Here is a 26,157-nt window from a genome sequence, read left to right on the forward strand (position 1 = left end):
GAGGAGTTAATACTGGCCCCACTGTCCAGGCATCAGTGCCTTTCCCTGTTGCAGTTACTGGTAGGAGTCTACTTTGTAGTAGAAAAAAAGCAGGTTAAAAAGCATGGGGGGGGGGGGTTATTTTTAGCTAGTTTAACATAACCAGCAGTGAGAGCCTTTTAAAACGCTCATCTCCTTGGGGGAGGGGGGGGGAGTACAGAAATGGTTCAAACACAGCCTAGTGCCAAGTAATCTTACCCAAAACAAAACACTGCTACAGGAAATCTAGCCATTGAGGAGGGAACCATCACAAACAAACTTTGGACAGAAGAACACACTGGTAGCTCTGTAAACATCAGAGATATGAACTATGAGATTTGCTAATTTCCCCTCCATTAAAAGCCTTTGCACTCATTTAAAAATCTTCTTGCCACAAAATAAGGTGGCAGGCCACAGTGCATTGGCTTCCTCTGCACTAGAACAGGGCCTGCCTGCAAAGACAAGGCTACTGTTTGCCCCATTCCATGCTTGCAACTCTCTTCAGTGTCCGCTCCCAGCGGCTGGCTCTCAGGAGCGGACTGCCCAGCTATTACAGAATGCATTTCACCCCCCCACAGGCATGCATCCCCACCAAAATGCAGCCACCTCTGGAGTGCATGCTGCATTATCCTTCCCTGGGAGACACACTGGTACCCCTAACCATCCTGACTGAAGAAGCCCTGTTCCAGGTCAGCCAGGATCTGGGAGCGAGCACTGACAGCCGTTCTTTTTCCTGTGTCACATTGTGCTGGGGGCAGCCCACTTGCCCTGTGGAGGGAGGGGACAGGGTGAAAAGCTACTGATGCAGAGTTAATGCTGGCCCTACTGTTTTCAGGCACCATGCTCTTCCTGCCACGTGCCTTTCCCTGTTGCAGGGCTGCAGAGAGCCACTGCAGGGCTGTTAGCAAGGAGCTCGCACCATGCAGGGAGACCTGGCTTATTAACAAACCTCACCCTACCAGCGAGTAAGCCAGCCCCAGCCTTCTGCATTGCATGTTCCAGCGGCGACAATCGACAGCTGATTGCCGTCCCAGAGCCTGGATGTCTTCCGCTGTCCCAGCAATCGCTCACCACGCCACACTGGAGTAGGGCTATTTCACTAGGAGAGTGGTGAAGCACTGGAATGCGTTACCTAGGGAGGTGGTGGAATCTCCTTCCTTAGAGGTTTTTAAGGCCTGACTTGACAAAGCCCTGGCTGGGATGATTTAGTTGGGGCTGGTCCTGCTTTGAGCAGGGGGTTGGACTAGACGACCTCCTGAGGTCTCTTCCAACCCTCATCTTCTATGATTCTGGGGGGCGAGCGCTTCCTCGCTCTGCTCCAGTTCAACCTCCAGAATCCAGTGAACCACCAAGCCCAAGGAGAAGGTTCTGGCTGGAGCAGAGCTGGATATGAAGTGATGAGGGAATTCAAGGTAGGTAGATGCAGCGTTTGACCCAGGAGCACTTCCCTGACACACCTCGCTCCTCTCCTGCCAATCAGCGTCTGTGCCAAGAAAGGGCTGGCAATGTCAGGTGCAGAGAGGAAGAGAGTCCGGCTGGGTGTAGAGTCCCCCACACACACACACACACACCAGTGCTTGCCAAGTAGCAGCTCTGCCGGCAAGCGGGGGGCTCCTCCTCGGCAATGGGGGGCTTTCACCACAGGCAGGTGCAGTGAAAGGCAGATTAGAGAGGGCAAAACGGCTCCCCCAAGGAGGAGGTGACAGCACAGCTGCTATCTCGGGCCACTGGCCTGGGGGCAGGCAAGGCGGACGGGCTGCCTTTTATTCTCTGCCCCAGTAAGAAGGACGCCCCCAGCCCTGTGGCTCAGTAAATGGATGCAGCAGACCCTAGGCCTCAGCTAACATAACAGTGCAGGGTCCTTGCTGTCAGCAACTCAGCTCTCATGCCAGACTGGGAGAAATGTTTCTTGGGGGGTGCAGTGACCTGGCAGCCTGCAGGGCAGCGACCTGCGCACCAAACCCCACACAGAAACAAATGCCTGCTTCTTACACCAGCAACCCCAGCTCCCCACGCTGCGTGTTACCTGTGAAGCCCGGTGCCCGCTGTCCGCACTCTGGGCCAGGCAGGAAGGTCCTAGGTGACTGTTCACCTGTCACGTTCTCTGACAAGTGTCTAACTACAGCACCTGCCTTGTATGTAGCTCACGTCATCCTAACCCACCCAAGGCTTCGACCCCCTGAATCCCACGCAGTCTGCTAGACCAGCTAGATCCGTGTATTAGCTCAGAAAACTGCCCTCAGTCAGCACAGGCTAGGCAATTCGTCTGTTCAATACAGGCCAGGAGTCAGCGAGCAGTCCAGAAATATAAACACAAGCTCCTTTAACCCATTCCCTGCCGGTGAGACAGACGTACCAGGCATCTCCAGCAGCGTGTGTGTTCTCCCTTGGTGCCTGCGGAGGGTTGGCAGGACAGCGGGCACATTCTCCCTGCGCATACACGGGACATTTGGCAGCAGAACAGGGGCTTGACGTGTGCATGCATTTGCTCAAACACAAAACGGACATAAAAATAGAACGACCCTAGGAGGCTACAGAAAAGAATTAAGCCTGGCTCCTAACTGACACCTCAGGGTAACTGGACTAGAAACAGAGCTTCCAATACGGTCTCCCTTTACATGTCGATAAAACCAGAGACATAAATACTGTTACTAGATAATCCCTTCATAATTCAGCCAACATTGTCAAGACAAACTCTTCAAGTCTTCAATAAGAAAGTGCAAAAAATGTACAAGGAAATGAAATCCCCTTCTAAGAAGTTCTTGAAATGGGCTGGGGGACGGTTTGTTTTGAAGAACACTTTAAAATGTGAGCAAGGCAGCCCCTGGCCTCAACACCCACTGGGCTGAGAGTTAGTCTTCGATGCAGATGATGTCACCAAGCTTCCCCTTGCGTTCCAAGGCTGCACCATCTTTCAGTGACTCGGCTACTTTTTTATCGGGGTGGCTGGAGGGCGGCCCATTGGGTGTCGCTGCAAGAACAAAAGTGAATGCGTTACAGGCCACCTGGTTTCCATTCCCCTCCCTGTCATGTGGGCTACCATGTGCACGGAAACGCAGTGCAAGGTGACGGCAAAGCGGGCGTGACTGACCCCAAGGAGCAGAGAAGGCAGGGCCACTGGCCAACCTAAAGGAAACGTTCTTAGAAGCAAGCACCCCAGCCGCATTCCCCTAGCCCAGCACCCGCGTGCACACACGTCCGTGTTCAGTTCACCAATAAGCACCACCCGACAGCAAGGCAAATGCAACATTTACACAATAAGGTGCTTATGGCCCAGTGCACACGGCTCCACTGCTCACTCCAGCTCGCTGCTGGGAATGCTTGCAGCGTGCTGGCCTGTCAAACCTGCTGTCAGCGGCCCGGAGCGGGCAGCTGGCTGGGCCGAGGGGAGAGAGGCACGTGGTGAACTCTCAGCCTTCTCAAGCAGTAGCTGAAGAATCAAAATGTAGCGCTCTATGAGCAGGAAGGAACACAATGGTGAAGGCTCTGAGGGAATGGCCCCCGGGATGGCAATGGGCAGGACAACTGAGAATAACAAGCCGCTCTCCGAAATAGCCTGATTTAGCACCTTGCAGAAGTGGCAGCTGTCCCGGAGAGTCCTTTCCGTCCCTGGAGCAGCTTTGCTCCCTGCATGTGGCCTTAAATTGCAGCACGGGCAGTTTAGGTTGGACATTAGGCAAAACTTCCTAACTGGAAGTTAAGCACTGGAATGAGTTGTCTAGGGCGGTTGTGGAATCTCCATCACTGGAGACTTTTAAGAGCCGGTTAGACAGACACCTGTCAGGGACGGTCTAGATAATACTTAGTCCTGCCGGGAGTGCAGGGGACTGGACTAGATGACCTCTCGAGGTCCCTTCCAGTCCTATGATTCTGTGTGTCACACACTGACCACAGGGGGCCATGCCGCCCACCACGGAAACTCAGCCACCCGTGGGGCAGAACACCCAGGGCTGTGCCAATGGGCAGAATGGGCGACAGGGGGGTCGCAAAGGAAGACGCTCTCAGTAGGCAGTTCTAACATGACATTATATGTCATAAGATGAGCCACTCTTAAGAAATGTAACCTTAAGGGATCTAGTACTGTAGGGAACCGTTTCTGGGGGGTGGATCTCATCAACTGGAAAGTGCCTCCAGGCGACGCTGGCAGCCCTTGGCTAGCAGAGGCATTGCTGATGGGTAATTTCCATGTCTCACCATCATGAACCAGACACCACGTGCTGGGTTTCATTCTATTTTCATATAAAGTCATGATGGCTGGCAGGGCTTGGTCACGTGGCCAGGGAGCTCTGCCCTGCCACTGGATACTTTACAGGAACTCATTTCCTGGGTCTAGGAGGAAACTGCCAGACAAAGACACGGAAAATCGCCTCAGCCACCTGTGAGGGTTGTCCCGTTGTGTCTGGAACAGGAGCTTTGTGCAGAGAAAAGGGGACACCCGCGGCTAACTCCTGATTTGGACCAGGACTGGGCTCAAAGTAGGATAATGCCAGGCAGTCCTGGGTGCTGAAGAATGGCCTCACGGGTGAGACCCAGCAGCGCTCTGAGAGTGGGCTAGCCTCCCAGCACCTCTGGGTGTGTCTGCCCGGCAGACTCACACCAGCGCATAGCAGTGTAAACATGGCCGCTGGGGCGGCAGCTAGGTCTGAACTCAGGGGTGAGCCTGAGCTGACTGTCTGCACTGCTGGTTTACGGGCACTAGCTCAAGCGGGGCTAGCATGAGTCGCGGGCTCCCAGCTGCAGTGCAGACATTCCTCGGAGTGCTACCTCTAAAAACAAGGGGCTCCCAGCCCAGCCCAGCAACCTTGGAGAGAATTCCACAGCGCGCTGCAAGGAGGAGAGGAGAGGAAACCTACTCGAATGATCCTTGCAAAGCGGTGAATTATCCTGGCTAAAGACTGCTCGTTGACTGACGATTCCTATTGCCCTCTGACATGACCGCACCAAGAGACACGCCGAATCCTCTGGGGCAGTAAGAGTTTTCCCAGAGCTGGGCTTATTTGCTGAAGACTCCTTTGCATTTCAGATGAGATCTAAGGAGAGTTCAATGCCACCACAGTAAAAATACAAGGGAGAAATGGACGGCAGAGCCTCCTGTGTTGCTGTGACTGGTGTGTTCGTTAATGCCCTAACTGGTAGCTCAGACAAGACACAAACCAAGGGAGAGGGAGGAAAGTTTAAATGGATGCAAAGTCCTGGAAAAAGAGAAGGTTCTGGCTGTACGTCATGTCTCACTGACGGGCCCTCTGCACTGGGAGCTCACATCCTGGTGATGAGCTTCTCCGATATTTGTGCAATGCCAACCTCATCAATACAGCACTGACTGAACTCAAGTCCAAGCAGGCACTGGGCTCAGAGTAAAACTTGGGGTGGATTCTCTGGGAGCTGGCTCTTCTTTAGGCTTTCCAAAGTCCTGACCTGCAATTTGGAAGGGATGACACCAGACAGGTTCCATGCAAAAGTACACATGCTGTATCCACATCAATATGTTCTCAAGGCAACATGGCTCATCAGTCTAGGAACTTCCTTTCTTCAGGAGCAGAAGGGAATGTGAGGTTTGATTTGAGGCAATGGCATGAGAACAGGGAAAACTATTCTATGCAAAGAGAACAAAATGCAGAGATTCCAGAAATCAAAGATGTCAGTGAAGCCACTACACTGGGCATTACCTGCTAGCCATGACTTAGCATCGCAAGCATGAGCATAACTACGCACACGAGAAGAACGGGACACTCCCCAGATATGTTACCAAAAAAACAACAAAGCAACCAAACTGGTGGGTCTGAGATGAGTCCCCCCAAAACAGTGATGCCCAATGACAGGCACACTAGCCCCAAGGCTCTGCAAACACTCTCCATACCGACTTAGAATTGCGGGGAATGTTGATGTTCCTTATCCTTACAGAGCTGGAGCTAGGTGTTTCGTAGTGTGCCACGAGCGATAAGCCCTGTGCCCTAGGAGCTCTGGAGCCCCGGAGCCCCGTTCCTTCACATGTTACTTTGTGAATGGTGCTGACGGAAAGGCTGCTCCCCATCTGACCCCGTCAAACCAAAGAGCTTCACTAAACGCACGGGCACCGCTGCTCACGGGCATTAGTGGGTGCAAAGACATGGGAGGGTGGGTCAGAACCCAAGAGAGGACCCATCGTTTCACTCCAGCATCTCCGCAGCGACTGCACCAGTTACAGCTGCTCTCTGGGGACCGCCCCCAGAGCTGACTGCCTGGAGGAATGACTTGCCCAGCAGCATGTGACTAGGGGCCGTGTGGAAGAGCCAGCAGGGCTACCACCATTCAAGGAGACAACACTAACTATATGCTCCTGAACAGTCTGGATTTATTAACTCATTCCACCTCGTGATTTGCTGACACAGAGTTAATCACGTTACTAGGCAGTGCCTGAGAGATGGGACAATACGATACGTTTAGCAGATAGTAATAAGCATGGCCTTACCTCAGGTGGGAATAAGAACTGCAGAGGAAAATCTTGGAAACGGCTAAATATCTATTGATAAGAGAGAAAACATCTTGCTTGCCCAGTGGTCTTTGGCTTTGCTTGTGGCCCAGTGAAATTTGCCACTTTAATTTCTGCAGTTAGAGAAAGAGGCTGCTAGAAATCTCAACCTACCGGTCACGTAAGGTCCCAGCGGCATCTGACTGTAGTTGACAATCCCACCTGGTCCAGGACCCCGGAAGTTGGGCCCAAAGTTGTTGTTGTAGAGCTGGGAGGACGCGAAGGAGCCCTGGAGAAACAGGAGAAATAACGGCTATGGTGCTCTCCAGACAACCAGCCCTGCTCTCCCTGCTCGCCACGCACTGGCGTGACCGGGACACGTCCCAGGCTACCTGCTCCACTTCTACTCAGGCAAAATGCCCCGGGGGTCTCCAAAGAGAGCGTTGCTCAGACACCACCGTGCTGAGCGTGGGAGGCGGAGACGTTTGGCCTACATAAGGAACGCAGGACACGGCACGCAGAAGTTAGAGATGGAAAAGGCCTGTTAGGTCAACGTATCCATCCTCTGCCAATTAACTCCCTAACACTGCACCGTACAGAGATGCTTTGCAAGGGACTCTCCAGGCCGGTCACCAGACTGAACAATTCCACTAGCACAAGCCAGACAGCCCAAGCTGCTGGAGGCCTGTGCGGCCCAGGCCCCATGTTTATTTTCGGCTCTCTCTGACCTGCTGGACCGTGGGGTCCCCTCCTCGGTTAGTGAGACGACTCAGGATGCTCCGTTCAGACATCTGCAGGCGAGCGGCGACTGGTGGTATCCTGGACAGCATGGAGGGCAAGCGGGTCACATCTGCCTTCATGTCACTCAGCAGCTCCTCGAGCTGGTTCAGAACTGCAACACAGACACACGGATTACACCCAGTGTAGCTAGGAAACCTGCTCTCCCACGCTGAGCGGGGGGATCCTGGGGAGGGAGCAGAAGGGACAAACTGATTCCAGTGGGGTTACGTGGGGGGTGAAAGCACGGTGACACGTCCTGGACACTGGAGGAGAGGAGACACGGGAGCTGTACTGGGAGAGGTGGCGGGGCTCAGAGATAGTTTGCAGAGTGGGACACGGATTTGAAGTTGAGTGGGCGTACGGGGGCGTTGTTCTCCACACGTGCCGAATGCCTGCACCTCCTTCACCGCACACTTCTGTGCCGAAAGGAAATGACTTCCACACACTTTGTGCCCTCCTAATTCCACCCCTGAACCATCCCCCTCAATCCCAGCTGATGTCAGAATCCCCCAAGCTCTGGGCCCCTCTAGCCACACCGGAGCAGCCGTCACAACAGACCGTGCACCTGCCTGAAGCCACGTGCCACAGCAATGCTGTAAACCGTGTGCCCGTCTAATTCCACACCCTGCCCCCTCCTCGCCCGAGGGAGAGCAGCTCTCTCATCAGCCACCTGCCTTCCCACATGGCTCTCCAAGCACACGGCAGCAAACAGGTAATGCATCAGCCTCGTGTTCATGTTCTGCCCATACTTGGCTACTTGTATTTTTCTTGTGTCCTTTTAAATGGCAGAACCTTTCCAGCATTTCCCCATCCACAGCTCAGATCTGTGTCACCCATCAAAGTGTTGATTTGCTCCCATGGGATGTTACGGTAACGGCCCTTGGCTGGGATCTGAAGACTAGGACAGTGAGAGTGCTGGACAGCAAGCTGCTGCTCGGAGCCCCCCAGAACAGCTGTTTTCTGTCTGGCAAACAAGCTACATTCTGCCCTCTCTACTCTCACATTTGCACACCAAATTCCGGCATGGACTGTGTCAGTCTCTGGCCAGGTGCCCTTATGTAGCACCAGGGAGCAGCACCTGCTCCGTCCTTTGCCCAAGCGCACTCCTCACCAGTCTCCAGTGGTCCTAGCTCCAGCAGAATTGGCTGCAGTTTACGCAAGTGACTATTTCCTCATTGACAGCTCATGAATCAGCAGAGCTGCTAAGCTGTTATCACCCGGGGCAGCCTGCATCAGGATGGCAGGCTCCATGGCCCTGCCAAGGGATGGAGGGCACTTACACTGACCCACCCTGTTAGCAGGAGCTAAAACCTTGCTCAGAGCTGCTGGGTAAACGTAAGAACATAAGAATGGCCAGACTGAGTCAGACCAAAGGTCCATCCAGCCCAGTATCCTGTCTACTGACAGTGGCCAATGCCAGGTGCCCCAGAGGGAGTGAACCTAACAGGTAATGATCTAGTGATCTCTCTCCTACCATCCATCTCCACCCTCTGACAAACAGGCTAGGAACACCATTCCTTACCCATCCTGGCTAATAGCCATTAATGGACTTAACCTCCATGAAATTATCCAGTTCTCTCTTAAACCCTGTTATGGTCCTAGCCTTCATAACCTCCTCAGGCAAGGAGTCCCATGCCTTGTTAACTCCACTAGAGTGCTGGGTGGGACCCTCCAGCTAGAGAGAACACAGGGCAGAGAAAGGGAGACCCTGTAGAAAGAGCCAGACTTGGGGAGGAGACGCATGTTCTGTTCCTGGAGGGTGGTTTGGAACAGGAAGGGAACATCACCTGCTTGTATGATCACTTCTGGACTGCCTGGGCCAGTATCCCTGAACACTTTAACCCCATCCTGTAATGGTTCAGAGGAGTCCAACTGCTGGGGAGGTAAGATCCTGTCCTTGGGCAGTCAGGAAAATGAAGGGAGGATTTGGGGGTGGAAGCCCTGCAGAGTTTTTTGCCATTGCCGTAGAGCAAGGCTTCGCTTCAACCATGTACCTCTAGAGGAGAAGCAAGTGTCTCCATGGGCACTGCTGCCAGGAGACAGTGGTCCTCAAAGCCCCTGGACTGCAACAGCAGCTTTGTCCCATTGACTCCTCTGTCAGAGCGCTATAAACGGATCCCATGCCTGTAAATCGACTTGGTATAATCAGTCTGTTACAATCGGCAGTGGGAGTCTGTCAAGGCTTGGTGCCAGGCACAGCACACAAAACCTGAACAGACCTGGGCTCTGCACACACGACTGGCTAGGTGGGGACCTGCTGGAGCCTCTGCTGGTCTCTTGGTTCCAAACTCAGTCTCCATCAGACTGACTCATCTAGGCCTGGGGCTGTTCATCTGTTAACTCTGGGCTTCAGTCCCGACCAGCCAGACACGGCACCGTGTCTCCTGAGCACCTGCACATTTGTAAGCGGGTGAAAAGCACGTTCCTGGTTACCCTGGCTGGGTGGGGATCAAAATACCCTCACGACACCCTGTGCTGGGCAAGATCTGCTCCAGATCAATGCACCAGATTCAAATGGGGCACCGGGTGCCGCTCTGGGGCTGTTTAATAAGCCGTGCGAGTAAACACTTCTAGACCTGCCAGTGTGAACGGCTGCAAAGCAACACTCAGGTCCAGGATGGTGACCTCAACCACACACACAGTGTGGCCACTGGGATCTTCGAATCGGAGCCTCTGTGCCAGGGCGCCTCTGTGCGCACATCTGTACGGACACAGGCTGAGAACACCTCACTTCTCTGCTATCTCGGTCTCGCTAGGCTTAGGGGTGCCATGCAATCCCTGGGGTCAGCAGGGGGATACGCAACCAGGGCTCCCAAGACACCCCCACCTGGCGAGCGGCCCCACATTAGGCGGGTGTTGCTGCACGTCACAAGCAGGGCTCGTTTCAGGTCTAAGCCACGTCTTTTCTGCCCAGGGAAGACTGTCTCCCCTTGGCACCTTGGGAGCCATGAGAATCGACCCACCGCACACTTGCATTTCCCCTCTGCTCCTGCCCTGGAAGCAAATGGCCACGGTCCCTGTGGTCAGGAAAGGTCGGAGGGACATGGCCAGTGCCAGGACACGGGAACATTGTGAGACAGAAACACCAGCCAGTCACTTCCTCCCGGTTGGATTTATTGTCTCTCTGCCCCATGCTGGTACCACTCCCCCTGCAAGTCAGCTGGGGACACCGCAGCCCCCGCTGGCTCTGGCTCGGCCCCAGAGAGCCGTGCGGCTGGCGCTCCTCTCAGCCCCGGCTAGGGAGGGAGCAGGCTATGCAACAGCGACAAACCTTTGTGCAAGACAGCATTGGCAGGCTTGTTCCCAGCCAGGGACTCTTTGGAGAGATGCTGGTGGCTTTCGGCAAGGCACTCCACTTCAGCCAGACGGGCATTCAGTGCCATGGCCGGGTGATTGGGGTCCTGGCTCATGTTGAGGTACGCAGCCCTTCGCAACTGCTCCTCTATCACCAGGGCCTGCTCCAGTAACTGAGACACATCCAGAGAAGAGAGAAGAGTCAGAGCCAGACCCTCGGCGGGGATAAATTGGTGCTGCGCTGGCTATGCGGATTTACTCCAGCCAACGTTCCAGCCCTCTGGCTGCCCCACTTGTCCGACACGGGGGCACCCACAGCCACTGAGGGGGGAGCAGACTTTCCCCTCCCCCTTAGGTTTTTCCATCTCACCAAAGTGGAGGCTGGGGGGCCAGTCTGCGGGGCCTAGCCAGTCCTCAGACACGGCTGTGGCTCAGACGGAGCGGACGGTTAGTGCCAGCTGCTCTGACTGGCGGCGTAGACACCTGGCCTAAGAATTAGGTGGAGACCCCTTGACTCACTGCGCAGAGGCCAGCCCCTGGCAAATGGATGGCAACAGCTTTAACTCACTCCCACTTGGACTACAGAGCAGGGATCTGGCAGGCAGCCCCGTTAAACACTGAGCACCGAGGACAGTTGATTTATACCCATGGAAGGTCACGCAGGGCCACAGCAGTTCCCTTTGCTGAGCTTAGTAAGAGCTGAGTGAGTGGAGACGATGCTCAGCTCCCAAAACAAGCCCAGGGGAACCCACTCCATGGGACCCCGATACCTGACAAGAGGCCCCTGGCCTAGGTAAGGAGCTAGGCAACAGTCTCATTGCAGTGGTTCATTGCCATTCCATGCAGAAGTAGCAGCACGTAGGGTCAGGGGCTGTCTGCAGCCCATTCCCTATGAATCTGTGTCTGGTGCCATGGGCTCCTTGCCGGGCGCTTAACGCCCTTGCAGACCGCTCCCTAGCTCTCTCCAGTGCATGAGACTGGAGCCCACTCCCCACCCTCCGGCAGAGCTCCACTAGCCCTCCTCCAGTGGGGGGCACCTTCCCTCCAGGCTCACCTTGAACCGTCGGGCAAGGAACTTGTTCTTCATCTCGAGGTAGTTCCCCTTGTGTATCTCCGACTTGAATGGCTCATTCAGAATCACGTAGCGTGGGTCGTTCTGGATATCCTGCCAGCGGGCATAGCCATGGCTGGGTGCAGGGAGGGGTGTTAAGGGAAAAAGCCAGATTCCCAACTGCAATCTCATTGGGTAGCCTGGGGAGTTCGCTTAGTGACACTTTCAGCCTTTCAATAGCTCTCGTCATCTTCAAAGCACAGCACTAGGTAACCGGTGCAGCACTCCTACTGTGGTCCTCTGGTGACAAAGACTCAGGGTAGTTAAATGACATGCCCAAGGCCAGAGAGGGAGCCGGTGTCAGAGTCAAGACCAGCACTCAGGAGAGGAGTCTCTTCAGAGCAACGTGAAGACAAAGATCTTGCTCATGCTGATCACCTCCCCATCACCCCCCGGCGGCCCAGCCTCTCTGGTCGCCTCCCTGTCAACCGCGGCAAGAGCTCTCACTACAAGCTCAAGGATACGTAACAATTCCTGCCAGCAGCCAGTAGTCATGTCTCCGGTGCCAGATGTCGTAGATCTTGCCCGAGGAGACGGCAGCTCTCTCCTCGTTCTGCCACAACGTGTGCAACTCTGAGAAGGCAAAGCAGAGCCACGTTCAGCCAGCAGCACGAGAGCATACCTGCTGCTAGAACGCAAGGCAGGACTAGCCAAGAGGACGTATTCCTGCCTGCGGCCACTGGTACTGTGTGTAACCTCTGGGCCTTTGACCCATTTCAGCCACTGGCTGATGTCATCCTCTACTGAAGTCAATTGACACCTTAGAACCAAATCACGGGTCTCACAAACACCCCATCAGCCACCTTCTTATTCTGAGCAGCTTTGCTCCCTTTAAGAAGGACAGATCACTGGCTGTAGAAAGCTGCCAGCTCATTAGGAATGACGGATATATTTTTCCTTTTAAATAAGCAAAGAGGAAAGACCCCTCCCCCAGAAAACTTATGATGCTAGAGCTAGAGGACTACAGCTAAAAGCTGTGTTCCTCAGGCATGGCTACTAGGATTCTAAGCCCCGGCATGCAGCTGGTGGGCAATAGATTGAATGACATGGCTGATGGTGCTATCCCTAAGCATTGGGAACAGGCCATGAAGAGAAGAGGGAGGCTCTCTCTCAACCTGGAGAGTGGACTTCATTACCGAAGAAAGTCTCTAGTCCAGGGCCCACTTTGGAAAGGGACCTACACAGTATCCCCTAGAAGCCCAGGGGACTCCAGGCTGGCATAAGGTTTGACGTTAATGATTCCTTCAGTGCCACGGGATGCACAGACTATGGTTACAGTGGATGTTATGACAACTGTGACATCAAAAAAAGGAACCGACAGGAAATCCCGTGATGCAATCACTCCTCGGGACTGGAGCTCTTTTTAAGTATGCAGCTATGTAAAAGGTCAAACCATTTAGGCTCAAAATTTAGGGTGTATGTATTAAAAATGGGGAGGGTTGCAAATATGAATCTGAATGGACGTGCTGTCCTGAATTAAACCAGCGAATGCTTTCCGTGAAAAACATGTTTCAAACATTCCTTTGCAGCATCTGCAACCCCAGTATAACCAAGGTCACAAAGGCCAAGGACTGAAAGGGACTATAAAGAGAACATGAAACTGACCAGTATAGCGTCTTAGGCCAGTGAAATACAAAAAGTTAACAGTGAGCATAACTGGAATAAAGCAGATTTGGTTCTTGTAGTGCTTCCTGTTTCAATATTCTGTGGAGTTTTATTAGTCACTCAGGCGTACTTTATAAAATATGAGCTGAGTATACAGTGCCGCAAATGCTGAGGTGAGAATGACTCACGTGATAAACAAGGCTGATGATTTTAGTAGCATCACAGACCAAAGCAGTAGAGAACTCAAGACAGCTCCCTGAGCTTAGCTTTCCCCCACAGCCAGTGACTTCTAGCACAGAGCAAAGATCTGGCATTGTGTTCTGGGACGGGAATTCCATTAGTTTAAAGCACTGTCAGGCTCAAATCCTCTTTAACTGAATATGCAGAAAACCTGAGCAAATCTTGGGCAGCTTTCGCAGGCACACTTTAAAAGTGACTGGGATGCTCTGTGTCAGCCCCAAACCCTGTTACCTGTAAAGCCACCATCAGCAATGTTGAACATGAATCTAAAGTTCATATTTTTATCCTCCTTCTTCCCATCCTCCTCTTCCTCTTTTTCACCATTTTGCTGAGTCTCACTCTGCTCCTTCTCTCCCACCTTGGTATCCTCTGCTTATCAAAAAGACAGTAACATCAGACGAGCACAACTGACCCTGCCACGCTGAGCTGAATTGCTTATTTCTCATCATTGCCCCATTAACTGCAGCAGCTCTCTCCTCAAATCATTCTCCAAAACATCCCCAGGTGCATCTCACCAGCCGGCCTCCGGGCCCTCCCAGCTAGCACAAGCAGCGCCCGCCAGCCAAGATGCCGGTGGAGCCAGGAACGGGTGAAGCAGCTCTGGGTGTGGCACTCTACACCCACCTCAGAAAGGAGATAAGGAGAAGTGTCAGGGGAGAGTCAGTTCTCTTGCCCATCACTAGAGCTATTCTGAGCCACTGGCATTGCTCCACCTGCTAGGAAACGTGGTCTAGTGGCTGCAGCTGGGCACTAAGGGTGTGGCTGGCCCGGGCCGTTTAATTGTAGTGCAATTGGGCTTGGGCTGGAGCCCGGTTCTAGGACCCTGCAAGGTGGGAGCGTCCCAGAGCTCAGACTGTAGCCCCAGCCCAGGGAGCCTGAGTCAGCTGACCTGGGCCAGCCGCAGGTGTCTAACTGCAGCGTAGCAAGACCCTAAGTCCCTCCTGAGGCCCATTCTGGCTCTCGCACAGACTCTTTGCATGCTGCTGGGCCCCCGTCTCCACTTGTAAATCCAAGCCACAGATGGAAAGTCGGCAAGCAGCAGCAGGGTACACAGCTCTCGGGTGCGCTGCCACTTCTCACAAAGGTGTGGTGTACGAGCCGCAAACATGGTCCATAAATGCACTTGCACATCATAATTAAGCCCTTTGGGGCTGGATCTCACTTCTCGTTATAGGCGTATGCACAGTGATCACAGCCGGTGGGCGCCACCACAACACAGACATGAAATAGCAGGAGCTGCTTTTCTATTCCCCGTTCCCTGGCCAAACACGCTACAGACACATGGCACACGGCCCCTCGCACACATACACATGCACATGCATGCACACTGCTCTGTAACACACACAATTTTGGATCAGTTCTCTGTTGCAGTTCAGGTCATGGGCATCTTACCTGGCTTGAACTCTTTGTCTTCCCCTTTACCTTGGCAGGCATTTAATTCTGACTTTTCCAATGGCTTTTCCTTTGCCTGAATTGCCTCATCTGCAGGAATTAAACAGGACCATTAGCGGGCAGAATGCTGTTTAGAAATGACCACCAGTGTCTCTGGACTGATTTGCCGGTCCTATTTAAAGTCGCAAAGTATGTGTTTGCCTGCCCATTGCAGCTGGTAGACCCACGTCAGAAAATGCACTTTCCTCAAAACTGAAACGTTTGGTGGTTTGATGGGGAAACCCCAATTTGCATCGTAAATGGATGCAAAAATTATGTTAATAAAATTGCGAGAGCTTATTCTAGTGTTAGGCCCATCACTAGAGCCCTCCCAGCACTACCCATGCGTGAAGATACATGCTCCTAGGTCTTGTGCTGATCCCTCACTCAGGGGTGAATTTCACCCTAAGCCACACTGAAGTCCCATCTAGCAGGGCACAGGCCTCAGGAAGAGGGGTGCATGTCACCTGCAGAGAGATTAGCCGCTCTGTTTTACAAGTTACATTACATACAAAAAGGTTCCTTAAAAACTATGAGGGAAAAGAGCATGTGATCATGTCATTACAGACTGTATCGTAATGCATATTCACGAGGGGGCCCAATCAAGGTTGCACGGGCATTTCCTAACTTGCGCGTAATTGATTTTACAATCTTTACATTCTTTTAATATAGTATTTTTATGGACTTTCCTAGGTACAAACAAATTCCATTATGTAAAACTGTAACAACCCTATCACGCAACGCTGGGAGGATTTGAACTCTGCACCTTCAGGCACTGAGGTGGAGTAGCTTGAACTACAGGATGAGCTATGAAGCTTCGCTGGGGGAATACCGCATTCATGCGCACAGGGCCTTGAACGAGGAAGGAAACAGTCTCTCAGGCGGCGCGGTGACAGCTGGGGCTGCCCCAGACTTCGTGGATGCTCTGCATGCAGCGGGTGCCTCACCTCTCACCGGCAGCTGCTCGGGCGACAGCTCAGCCTTTGCGCTCTCTTCCTGTTTCTCGTCTCTCGGCTTCTCCTCGTTTCTGGAGCTCTCTTGGTTTTCTTCATTCTCGGCTTTCTCTGCACTTGCTGGACCCTTGACGTCAAGTGGGGACACCACATTAGCCACTCCAGCTCAAAGGGCTCAGGGTATGTTGCTGCAAAACTGCCCAGAAAGCCCCGACCATAGCGTGGTCCAGCAGCCATGCCCTGGCTCTGATTTACAGCGGACACCTCTCTGCCTAGTTTCCCCTCTCAGGAGTCCTGGGGTAATACTACCCGGGGGGCTGTGTGGCTCCGTTACTAAAGTGCTTTAAACGTGATCAATGAGGAAAGGCAGGAGCATAACCCTTCCTTTGCAAAGCACCGTGTTACCAGAACGTGCTACATAGCATAAGGGCTGAGCAGTACAATTCCCATCCTGGGTTTTCAGAACTGCAGGCTGATCTCTTCACTGTGCAGACAGACTTCCCCACCGGGTTCAGTTTGTATGTACATAAAGGGACAGATTAGGAAATAATTAGCTACTTGAATAGTACCATGAAGCTGTAACAATGCCCTTGGAGAGAGGACACTGTGGGAAACCAAGCTGTGCCATGGTGAGATTTGTACAATTTAGCCATTAGATTGGCTGCCATTTCCTACCTTGGCACATGGACTGATACAGATGGGGCCACTTTCTGGCCCAAAACTGGGGTGGCAGAGCTCCCTGGCCAGGATCAGGATTGGGGCCGGCAGGGTTCCCCAGGTTGGGGTTACAGTTAAGACCTGTAGCTCTCCCCAGTTTAGGGTCAGAGTTGAGACTGGTAAAGGTTCCAGGCCAGGGTTAAGGACAGGGCCAGCAAGACTCCCGTAGGGGCCCAAGGCGAGGGTCAGGGCTGCGGCCAGGCAGGGGGCGCTGTGTTCATTCACACAGGGGGCTCAGCCAACTGGGAGGGCGACACAGAGCATGCTCTGGAAGCCTTTAAATAATGCTGTAATGGGGCGGTGGGGTGGGCTGCACAGGGTGCCTGGAGCCGGTGGTTGTGAGAGCTGCAGGGAAATGCTCAGCACGAGCTTCAGGGCAAAGAGCCAGCTGACTTGAGCAGTGCTGCAGTGCCCCAGGGGCTGGGGAGAACGGTGCAGACACGGGGCACTGAGAGACTCTGGGCAGTGCAATGGGGCAGATGAAGCACTGGTCACTCTGGAGGCCATAAGATCAGTACTCAGGACACTTGAGGACGGGATGGCCACAGAAACCCTTCTGCGTGAACAGCGGTAGCCCAGAGTGGAGAAGCCTGCAGAATGCCCCATGCTCTGGAGCACACAAAGGTTCCTGCGACAGCAGAATATGCTGCCCCTGCAGAGAGGCAGCAGAGACAAGGGCTCGGAGGATGGCAGAAGCGAGAACCTCATCCCTGGGGCCAGCTAGGGAAGGGTCCTCGTAAACTCCCTCTGTCTGACCTACAAGCAGGTTCGGCCAGCTGGGCAGGGAGCCCTGGAAAGGCTTTATAAATACAACAGAGGAAGAGGTTGGGGGACACAGGGCCAAGGGAAGCAGAGAAAGAATTGCTGGTTCAGCCCAGCTTTGCTGTATCCTGGGGACGCTGCATGTGCCACTAATGGGGTGTGCGAGCTCCAAGAAAAGAAGGGGGAAAGGAGCTCCCCGCTACCTGGCTCTCAGCTGGCTTCTTGGGCTTTGGCTCCAATTGTTCCTTTTCCTCTTGGAGCCCCAACTGTATTTCTGTTTTGTCTGAAACAACAACAAAAAAGGACACCATGTGAACTGCACTCAGCTGGGCCATTCGCGTGGTGCTATCAGGTAAGATTAACCCTTTGGGAGTCGAGCCCCATTGGAAAGTTCTGTTGTTCTATAGAACTTTCCAACTCGATTCCAAGGATTATGAGTGGGAAGCTTATTTTTAAGTCAAATGTTGCTGGTTATAGGCAATTTCATCCTTACCTTGGAAATAGATGCAGTTACTATGGAGCCTTTGTGTCTAACTGTTAACTTCCCATTGTTATTGAGAGGGGAAAGAACAGCTTGTAACTGTGTTAGAGCTCAGCAAAAGTCCCAGTATATCCCAGCTGGCCCTGTGGGCCCTGGCTTCCCGGGCAGACGCTCACTACAGCATCGGGAGGGCTTCTCCCGTCAGCGCAGGTAATCCACCTCCCCGAGAGGCAGGAGCTAGGTTGACGGAAGAATTCCTCTCTTGACCTAGCACTGTCTACACCAGGCATTAGGTCAGCATAGCTACTTCTCTCAAGGGTGTGTATTTTTCACCCCCCAAGAGATGTAGCTCTGCCGATGTAAGTTCCTAGTGTAGACCAGGCCAGAGCCTAATCCAAGAGGAGTTAACTGGAGTGTAGAGAACTCGAGCTCACTCGGCAGTGAAGACCGCCTTTGTGGGGCATTATCAGAGAAAAGCCAGATCGATGCTGTGATCTCAGTCACCGTGGCCAAGATTCTCAAAAGCAACTTGTGATTTTGGGTGCCCAGCTTCAAACACCCTGCAGGGCCCTGGTTTGCAGAGGGTGACAGCCTGCTTTCTGGGGTTCCCAGGCCCTTTTAAGGCCTCTCAAGGTGGGCATCCGAACAACTCCAACCACTTTTGGAAACCTGGGCGCATCTTGCTTTCTCAGCAGTTTCTGGACCCAGGATTATGCTCTCCATAAAGCAGCTTGTTGTCACATTTACCTGGCTGGGCCACTGGCCCAGTCTGCGTATGTGCTGGGCTGGCTGGGACAGGGGTGTTTGGATCAGAAGAGACAACCTCGCTGGATTTTTTCCCCTCCGGCCCCTCCGGGATCAGATCAGGGGTGCTGTACTTCCCATTGACATGTTCAAACTCCTGAACCTGACGCACAGATACAATAACGAACAACACACCCGGTTAGTTTGTAAAACACAGTCAGACAGCAGAGCTGCCAATCAGAGACGTGTCCCCAGCATTTCATAACCTCACAGACTGCGTGGCCATCAGTGTCCAGGTGAGAACAAGCTCACAGTGGGCTTTGTTGCGTTTACCATCCAGCAGCCAGATACTTGAGCAGATCTGACTGGCCAGCACAGTTGCCTATCCAGTGTCCAGACCAGCACGACCGCTCTGCATTTTGCTGCATTCCAGGCTCGGGAATGAGAGGCAACAGCTCTACCAGGTGAGCTAGCAGGGGGCCCTGCACATGCAGAAGCGGAGCTCAGGAGCCCCCCAAGCTCCCCCAAACTTTGCTTCTCACCTGCTGTTCCCTGCATTTACTCTGCAGGAGACACCTCTGGAAAGAGAAGGTATTCAGTTACTAGCACGGACGTGGCTGTGCAAACGAGTGACCATGCTAATGCCTAATGATAGCCCGTGTGCATGCCTGGGGTGAGACAGATGTCGCCAGAAGCCTGAACACACACAGACTGATCAGAGTCCATGCCTCCACTTGAAAGCTTCTTGCTTTACCTTTACTTTTTCCCCTGACATATCTGACCTTGCTGTTCTCTTCCCCTTTCATGTCACAAGTTCTCTCCCACACACCCCATGCACTTCACATTGCTCTAGGTTGTTTTTCCTACACTGCATTTTCCCGCCCTTCCTGGACAGTTGAGCAGCCCGTGTCGCTAAAGACACCGCATAAACTGAGGTCTCCCACTTTGACATGTTCCCATTTCCCAGTTTGATGTCAGGACCAATTCCATTCTCAGCGTGATCTCTTCTCAGAATGAACTGTGGCTGCTCACCAGAGGGTATTTGAAGGTTGGGGGCAAGTAGTACAGATAAAATCAGAACCTTCACCCAAATCCAAACCAATTGTTTTTTAACCATGGGATGTGGAAAGCTCTCCATCACTTGGCATCTCCGAAGACCCAATTCAGCTAGATACTTACGCACATGCCTAATTTTAAACACTAGTTCCACTGGCTTCAGCAGAACCACTCACATGCTTCAAGTTTGGCAGGTGATTAAATATCTAGCCGACTCAGGGCCCAACATGAAAAGCAGGTGTCTTGCTCAACGATATGCTCTGGATCAGCCATAGGTGTTGGGCTGGATGCAGGAATCGGTGGGGGTTGTTTTCTGGCCTGTGATATACAGGAGGTCAGACTGGGCGGTCAGAGATCAAGGACCCATAGGGCTTGGCAGGCAGCTTGTGCTGTTATTTTAATAAGAGGGGGAGTTTCCATAGACCCCCGTGTACTCTACATTCAGTTCTTAGAGGCATACTCAGTGGGTCACTGGCAAGAAGCCATTCAGCAGAGTCAGCGACATTCAGAGGAGCCCAGAACATACCTGCAATGCCACAGTCCAAACTCTACTCACCCACCTTCTTCCTTACTAGTGACATAACTCCTATCCTCGTCAACACGTGCTGGCGCGACAGCCCTTCTCGGGGAACGCCATCCGCAAAGGTTTCAGCACCATCTGCTCCAGGCTCACATAAATGTCTCATAAACAAAGAGACATAAGCCCTGGAAATGAAAGGAAGAGTTCAGTCTGACTGAGGTGCCCTGGACCCTTCTCCACTTGCCGAGTGCCTGCAGCTCTCACTCCCGACCGGAATCTCAGGGGGGGAGAGAAGCAGTGTGTATTTATAGGGAACCATTCGTTTTCTTCTCCTTTCATTTTCACACTGTGGGTCAATGTCTCTCCGGGTGTGAAGTGTAATTATTTACTTGTAGCTCAGCAGCAATAGTCTCCGTTGCGTGGAGCACTGTACACACACATAATAAGGCAGTGTCCATCCTGACGAGCTTACAACCTAAATGATGCAGTTGCCTAGGAAACCTGTCGAGACAGGCAAGGACTGATGGCCTGTCTAAGCCTGGGGTCCCCTCCACCTACACAGAGCCTGGGCAGTGACCATGTTGGGGGCTTTGCAGCTCTTTGGGGCAGAGCTCTGATTGGGAAGCCTTTTCTTCATTTCTCCAGAGCCGACTGCTGCTTTTAACTGACTGCCATGTCCTATGCGAGACCTTCTGCCTCTCGCGCTCACCAAGGGTCCGGCCTGCCGAGAGAATGACTCTGGGCGAAACTCCACTGAAGTTAATGGAGCTGGGCCCATTTATGGGAGCTGTGGCCCGGTATATCCAAGGGTTCAGTTATAAAGCACTTATCGAGGGCACTTGCCAGGCTCCACACACCGTGCAATGCAAAGGCCCCCCCAGTGCAGCCGAGATTTTCTCGAGTGCTTACTTGTATTGCACACTCGAGAGAGTCCAGTGAAAATGGCAGAAAGCAACCAACCGGAGCCCAGGGCCCGGAGCCGGCTGTGTCCGTCCAGGGAGCCTTTACCTAAACTCCTTCTCGCTTTTCCCGCGAAGGTCTCGGACCAGCCAGTGTGAGTTGAACGCGTCCTGGGGCGGCATGCCCCACCGCATGATAGCGTTCAGGAAGGCCTTGCGCTGCCGGGCATTGAATCCGAGCACCTGCAGAGAGCACGGCCATTAGCACAGCTCTGCGAGAGCACGGGGCATCTCTGAGCGTAACGTGCCCCGCAGCAGGGTTTAGCCAGAGCTAGTCTGAACAGATACGAATGGACGATACAAGTACGAATCAGGCCAAGCTCCCCCACGGGGTAAGGCTGGCCCTGGCTCTGCCCCCATGGCAGTCACGCTGATGACGGCTTACCTCAATGTTCCCCCCAACTCTTGCCAGCAGAGGGGGCAGAGGCTTGTCTCGGTCGCTCTTCAGTTGCCTCCGTGACTGTCTCCTGCCACCTAGAGGCAATCGACATACTCTGTAAAGAAGCCACGTTTGCTGATGGAGAAAACCTGGACTGCCAGCCCTGGTACGGGTCTGCAGGCACAACAGAACCAGTCCCTGCACTGCTCTGATGTGGATATTACCACAGGTTCCCCTCAGCATACACACCAGTCACTGCAGGCTGGGACAGATGGTGCTTGTGACCCAGGTGCAGGTCCCAGTAAGATCCGCAGGGATGTGGCACGAGCTGCAGCCAGGGTAAGGCTGTGGGGAGAGGTCTGGAACCTTAAAGTGGCTACAGCAGCGTCCCAGAGTCCTCTCTAAAAACAAGACAGAAGCAAACTCTGTGCACACCGTGGCCAGAGCTGGAACATCACTGCTGGGCCCTGAGTTCTGGGCAAGCCGTTGTGTGCATCAGGGTCCAGTTCTCTGTGCATCACACTGCAGTGCAGGAGAAACCATCCTGCATTCCTTCCTGCAAAAGCCCTGGGTGCTAGAACACAATGAGCCTAATCTGCTGTTTTTCTGGGGACCTCTTGTGACCACACCTGGTACATCTCCCCCATGCACTGCAAGGACCCGCTGAAGTCAGCCTGTGGCATCACATCCTGCATTAAATCCTCGGCTACCAGTCACTAAGGAGGATTTGCAGGCTGTACATAACAGGCTCAGTGGGGAAGGCCCACAGAGACGCAGGATGCTTTTGTAGAACAGGTGTTGGTTCCCAGGCCTGATGCTGATGCTGACCCGTCTCCCACTGGCTAAGACGCTGTGGTGTCTGTCACACAGCAATGCAGCAAAGGGAACGCTCTTGGTATGGTCAGCGACGGACAGGCGACGTCCTGCCCAGCACACCCATTCCACCTGCTGTCATGACGGCCCAGGGCTGGACCACATCTCCTAAGAGCCTCTCACCACAGCGCAAGAACTAGACCATAACTGTGTCTGGGACCCGAGAGGGGTGTAAGGGAAAGAGCCAGGCACAAAGAGAGGCCTCCTGGAAACTCCAAACCAGACTCACCTTAGCGACCCATTGCCGCTCATGCCATTAAAGGGCTGATCCTGGGCTCGGGTCACAGCAACATGCTGCCACACAGGGAGCAGAGCTCGAGCAGCAGGACATTGGGCCACTGGGGAGTGGGGCCGGAAGCACCGTGTATCTTTCTGGAGTGAGCCAATGCCTGGAGCAGCACTGATCAGCTCCAAGGAGAGATTCACGCCCAAAGGAGGCAGCGTCCTGGAGCCTTTGGGGGAAGCAGGGCGGTAAAGGGAAAATGGAGAAGACCCCTCACAGAGGACAGGCTCCTGTGAGCCTCTCCATGCTGCTCTGCTCCGGGCCCCATCTCGTCCCAGGGACGTTCAGCATCCATGGCCCATTCAGTCCACAGCTGCTCTTCTGAGACCACCAGCAAGCGCAGCAATCGGTGCCTGGGGCTCTTGTGACACAAAGCTGGGATGCTCCAGGCATTTCAGAAAGACCCGAAAGCCCGCAAATGGAGCCAGCCTGCAGCCACTCCTGACCAGGGCCAGAAGGGGAACCCCACATCCCAAGTCCAAGCCCACCCGCCAACCAGTCTCCTCCAGCAGATACGTTTTTATCCAGTTTGCCTGCCTGTCTGTCATTCTCGAAGGGCCTGGCGGGGGTGAGGGCAGCTAAGGGAGGCATGCAAGTCTCTGGCGTTGTCGAGAGGGAGGAATTTGAAGAGTAATAAATGCCACAACTCACTCTGACCTTCGGGTCTTTCTTCAAAGTCTTCATCTTCGTCCTCGGAGCCGATGGAGTATTCGGACTGGTTATCGGAGAGCTCATCCTGCCACTCTGCAGAGCACAGGGGGACAGAGGTCAAAGGAGCGGTCTTGTGCCCACCAACCTCTCCACATGCCCTCAGGAGAGAGATCTGGGACTCGGCACAGGGAAGAGCTTTCCCAAGAGAGGCTTGGACGGGCCTGGTCCTTCGACTTGCCAAGGCCTTTCCCACCTGCGCGGCGCATGGGGCAGAAGCCTGGCCACCGCTGCCAGTGTGAGAAGCCCCCAGTGCGGGGGGGCATTTCTCCCTGTCTGAGGCAACTCTTACCCCATCTGCCCCCCATCCCAACATGGAGGGATGGTGGGGACCAGCTGGAATACAGCTCTGCTCTGCCAATTCACAGCTGATGGATGCATAGCCAGCTGGCATCAGTGAGACCAGTGCATGGCATCCCAGTCACCAGACTGATTCCACCTGCTGTCAAGACAGAGCAGAGCAGGACCATGACTCCAAAGAGTCCAGCGCTACAGGACGAGAACTAGACCCTAGCTGATGTCATGTCCTCTCAAGACCTAAACAACTCCTTGGCTGCTCTGACTTGTGTCGAGACCAGGACAACTTGGAGCTCAAGGAGCCATAACCTGCTCTCTGAGAACCCGCCAGCCTTGAGATCCTGCCCAGAATCTCTAAACTCTGATTGCAACACATTGCCTATCCCCTCGCTCGGCGTATAATACCGGTCCCCGACCGCTCGCCCCGCCCAGTAACACAGCAGGGGAACATCTCAGACAGTGGCACGGTCACCCCACAAGCACCACGTGCACCTGCCAGCCTGGTCGCGCTCCTTTTTCTCAGTCAAAACCCAACAGCCCGACCCCCTCTCCAGCGGCAGCCGCAGGTCCCGTGCGGTTCCGAGGACAGAAGCCGTACCTTGGTCCTCTTGCGAGGCATCATTGTAATTGACCTGTTTGCGGATCCTCTTCCCTTTGCCAAGGTTCCTGGCCAGATCTTCCTGCTGCTGCTCATAATGGTGCCTGAGCAGCTTCTCCCAGTAGTCGGGGTCCACGTTCTCCTCCTGTTTGATGATCTCTCGCTCAACCTCCTCCTGAAAGCACAGGAGAGCAAGAGGGTGGGGAGGTTAGGCACCTCAGCTCCGTGCTAGCCCTGCCCCGAACAGCCCCTGCTGCTCCACACAGGCTGCCCTTCCTGAAAGGCACTTCAAAGAGAGGGGGGCTGAGAGCAGAGCCGCGGGCCGGGGACACCGGTGCTTCCAGCGCCGCCAGCCCGCAGGAAGGAGACTCCGCCTCTGTCCCTTCTTACCCAGGGTCAAGCGTTACGTTAAATAAACTGTCCCGCTTCAGCGCCTGCCATTTCTCCTACCCAGCAATGGCGACCTTGGTGCAAGGGTACAGCTGGGTGTCAGTGGCCTGGGGCATTGCTTCCTGCCAGCCATTCGTACCCCCAAAATACCCCCTACAATCCCAGCAGTGTAACCCCACTAATGTCAAGGGGGAAATCTGCTGGGACTTCCAGAAATAAGCACCCAGGGTCGGCCTGAGAGAGATGAAGAAGAGCAAGTCCAGCGGCTCCCAGGGGAGTCAACAGTCATGGTACGATATGTAAACAGCAGCGTGTCTGGTCCCAGACTCCCAGGGGTTTTGTCTGCCTGGCAGGACACCCCTCTGTAGAGCAAAAGAAATGAGGCTGGTGCCTTGGGGGCAGGTCATCCCCTCGACAGGGGAGATGGGCAAGGGGGACAGGACACCCCACTCAGACGCCCTCTGTCAGGGGTTTATCTAGTGCCCCCCCACACAGTCTCCTCAGGGCACCCCTGGGAGGCAGGACAGGGCTGTCACCCCACGTTACAGATGGGAACTGAGGTGCTTGTTAAGGGTCAGATGGGGAATCTGGGACAGAGCACAGAATGGAACCTCTCTCTTTGTGGGTGCGCTGGAGTCGAGCTGTCCAGAGGCAGCTGTAAGGGCCTGGACAGGGGAATGTGGACACCCTCGTTCCCCTGGCCACGGCTGTCTGCACACCCAGCAGAAGGCTTGGCTCTGTCTGAGGGCTGGTCTCAGGAGCTGAGTTCTCACTGGTAGAATAGTAGGGCCACGTGCATCCTCCTCCTCCAGCCCCAGAACGTGGCAGCGCTCCAGTCGTGCCAGACCCTAGCCTGTGGGTCCCGGCATCGCACAGCACCTGCCGACTGCGTGCTGGGGCTCTCGGGGAGCTCTGCCCACTGAACTCAAACTATCCCACACACAGGGTTGGGGCGGGAGGGATTCCCAGCTTCTGCACAATTATTTTCCCAACACACAAGAAAAGAGGAGGAGGAAACGCAAACAGGGGCAAGTACCCAAAAAGATTAAATTCAAGACATGATACTAATCACATTACCGCACCGTCCTCTTCTCGCACGACATACTGGGCCACTTTAAAGGAGCTGAGATACTCGTTCATGTTCTGCAGCTCTGTGTCATCAGTCGCGTCCTGGTTCCGATCCAGGAGCTTCGAGATGGCAGCGTCATCGTAGTGGATCACACTGCTGTCCTCCACGTCTTTATTGTCCCCTGAATGGCACAACCAAGGAGATGTGAGAGCACACTCCCCAGAGCCGGGGACAGAGCGCTCCCCCGACGTTCCCCTCCCCAGAGCCAGATGCATCGGGAGGGGCACAAAGCATGAAGGAATTGCACAGAGCGGAGGAACAGGCGAGCAAGTGGCACAGACAAGCTGCAAAAGCCTCAGTCAAGGATCTTCTGGCTGCAAACTTGCTGATCCCTTCCGTGTCCTCCACCCCGTCCCCCAACACAGCGCTCTGCCTAATCCC

General features: G+C 54.0%; 1 protein-coding gene across 6 annotated transcripts in view; it reads right to left on the reverse strand.

Annotated features, from left to right (window-relative positions):
* Positions 1-111: 111 nt before the first annotated feature.
* CHD5 (chromodomain helicase DNA binding protein 5) overlaps positions 112-26,157 on the reverse strand; it is an 85,416-nt gene continuing 59,370 nt past the window's right edge. For 4 of the 6 annotated variants that reach the window (XM_074975335.1, XM_074975332.1, XM_074975333.1 and 1 more), the window contains 17 exons: positions 25,725-25,897; positions 24,258-24,432; positions 23,306-23,398; positions 21,505-21,593; positions 21,169-21,302; positions 20,201-20,345; positions 18,588-18,747; positions 17,563-17,642; positions 15,875-16,007; positions 14,889-14,978; positions 13,728-13,865; positions 12,116-12,224; positions 11,595-11,727; positions 10,518-10,713; positions 7,195-7,358; positions 6,641-6,755; positions 112-2,989 (listed from right to left, as the gene is read on the reverse strand). In XM_074975335.1, coding sequence (XP_074831436.1) covers positions 2,871-2,989; positions 6,641-6,755; positions 7,195-7,358; positions 10,518-10,713; positions 11,595-11,727; positions 12,116-12,224; positions 13,728-13,865; positions 14,889-14,978; positions 15,875-16,007; positions 17,563-17,642; positions 18,588-18,747; positions 20,201-20,345; positions 21,169-21,302; positions 21,505-21,593; positions 23,306-23,398; positions 24,258-24,432; positions 25,725-25,897 — 2,246 coding nt within the window. In that variant the 3' untranslated portion in view covers positions 112-2,870. Of the gene's footprint in view, positions 2,990-6,466; positions 6,518-6,640; positions 6,756-7,194; positions 7,359-10,517; positions 10,714-11,594; positions 11,728-12,115; positions 12,225-13,727; positions 13,866-14,888; positions 14,979-15,874; positions 16,008-17,562; positions 17,643-18,587; positions 18,748-20,200; positions 20,346-21,168; positions 21,303-21,504; positions 21,594-23,305; positions 23,399-24,257; positions 24,433-25,724; positions 25,898-26,157 lie in introns of all 6 variants that reach the window. The other 2 variants (XM_074975336.1, XM_074975334.1) reach the window with 2 other exon arrangements.

This window comes from Natator depressus, chromosome 18, assembly GCF_965152275.1.
Source record: "Natator depressus isolate rNatDep1 chromosome 18, rNatDep2.hap1, whole genome shotgun sequence".
NCBI lineage: Eukaryota > Metazoa > Chordata > Testudines > Cheloniidae > Natator > Natator depressus.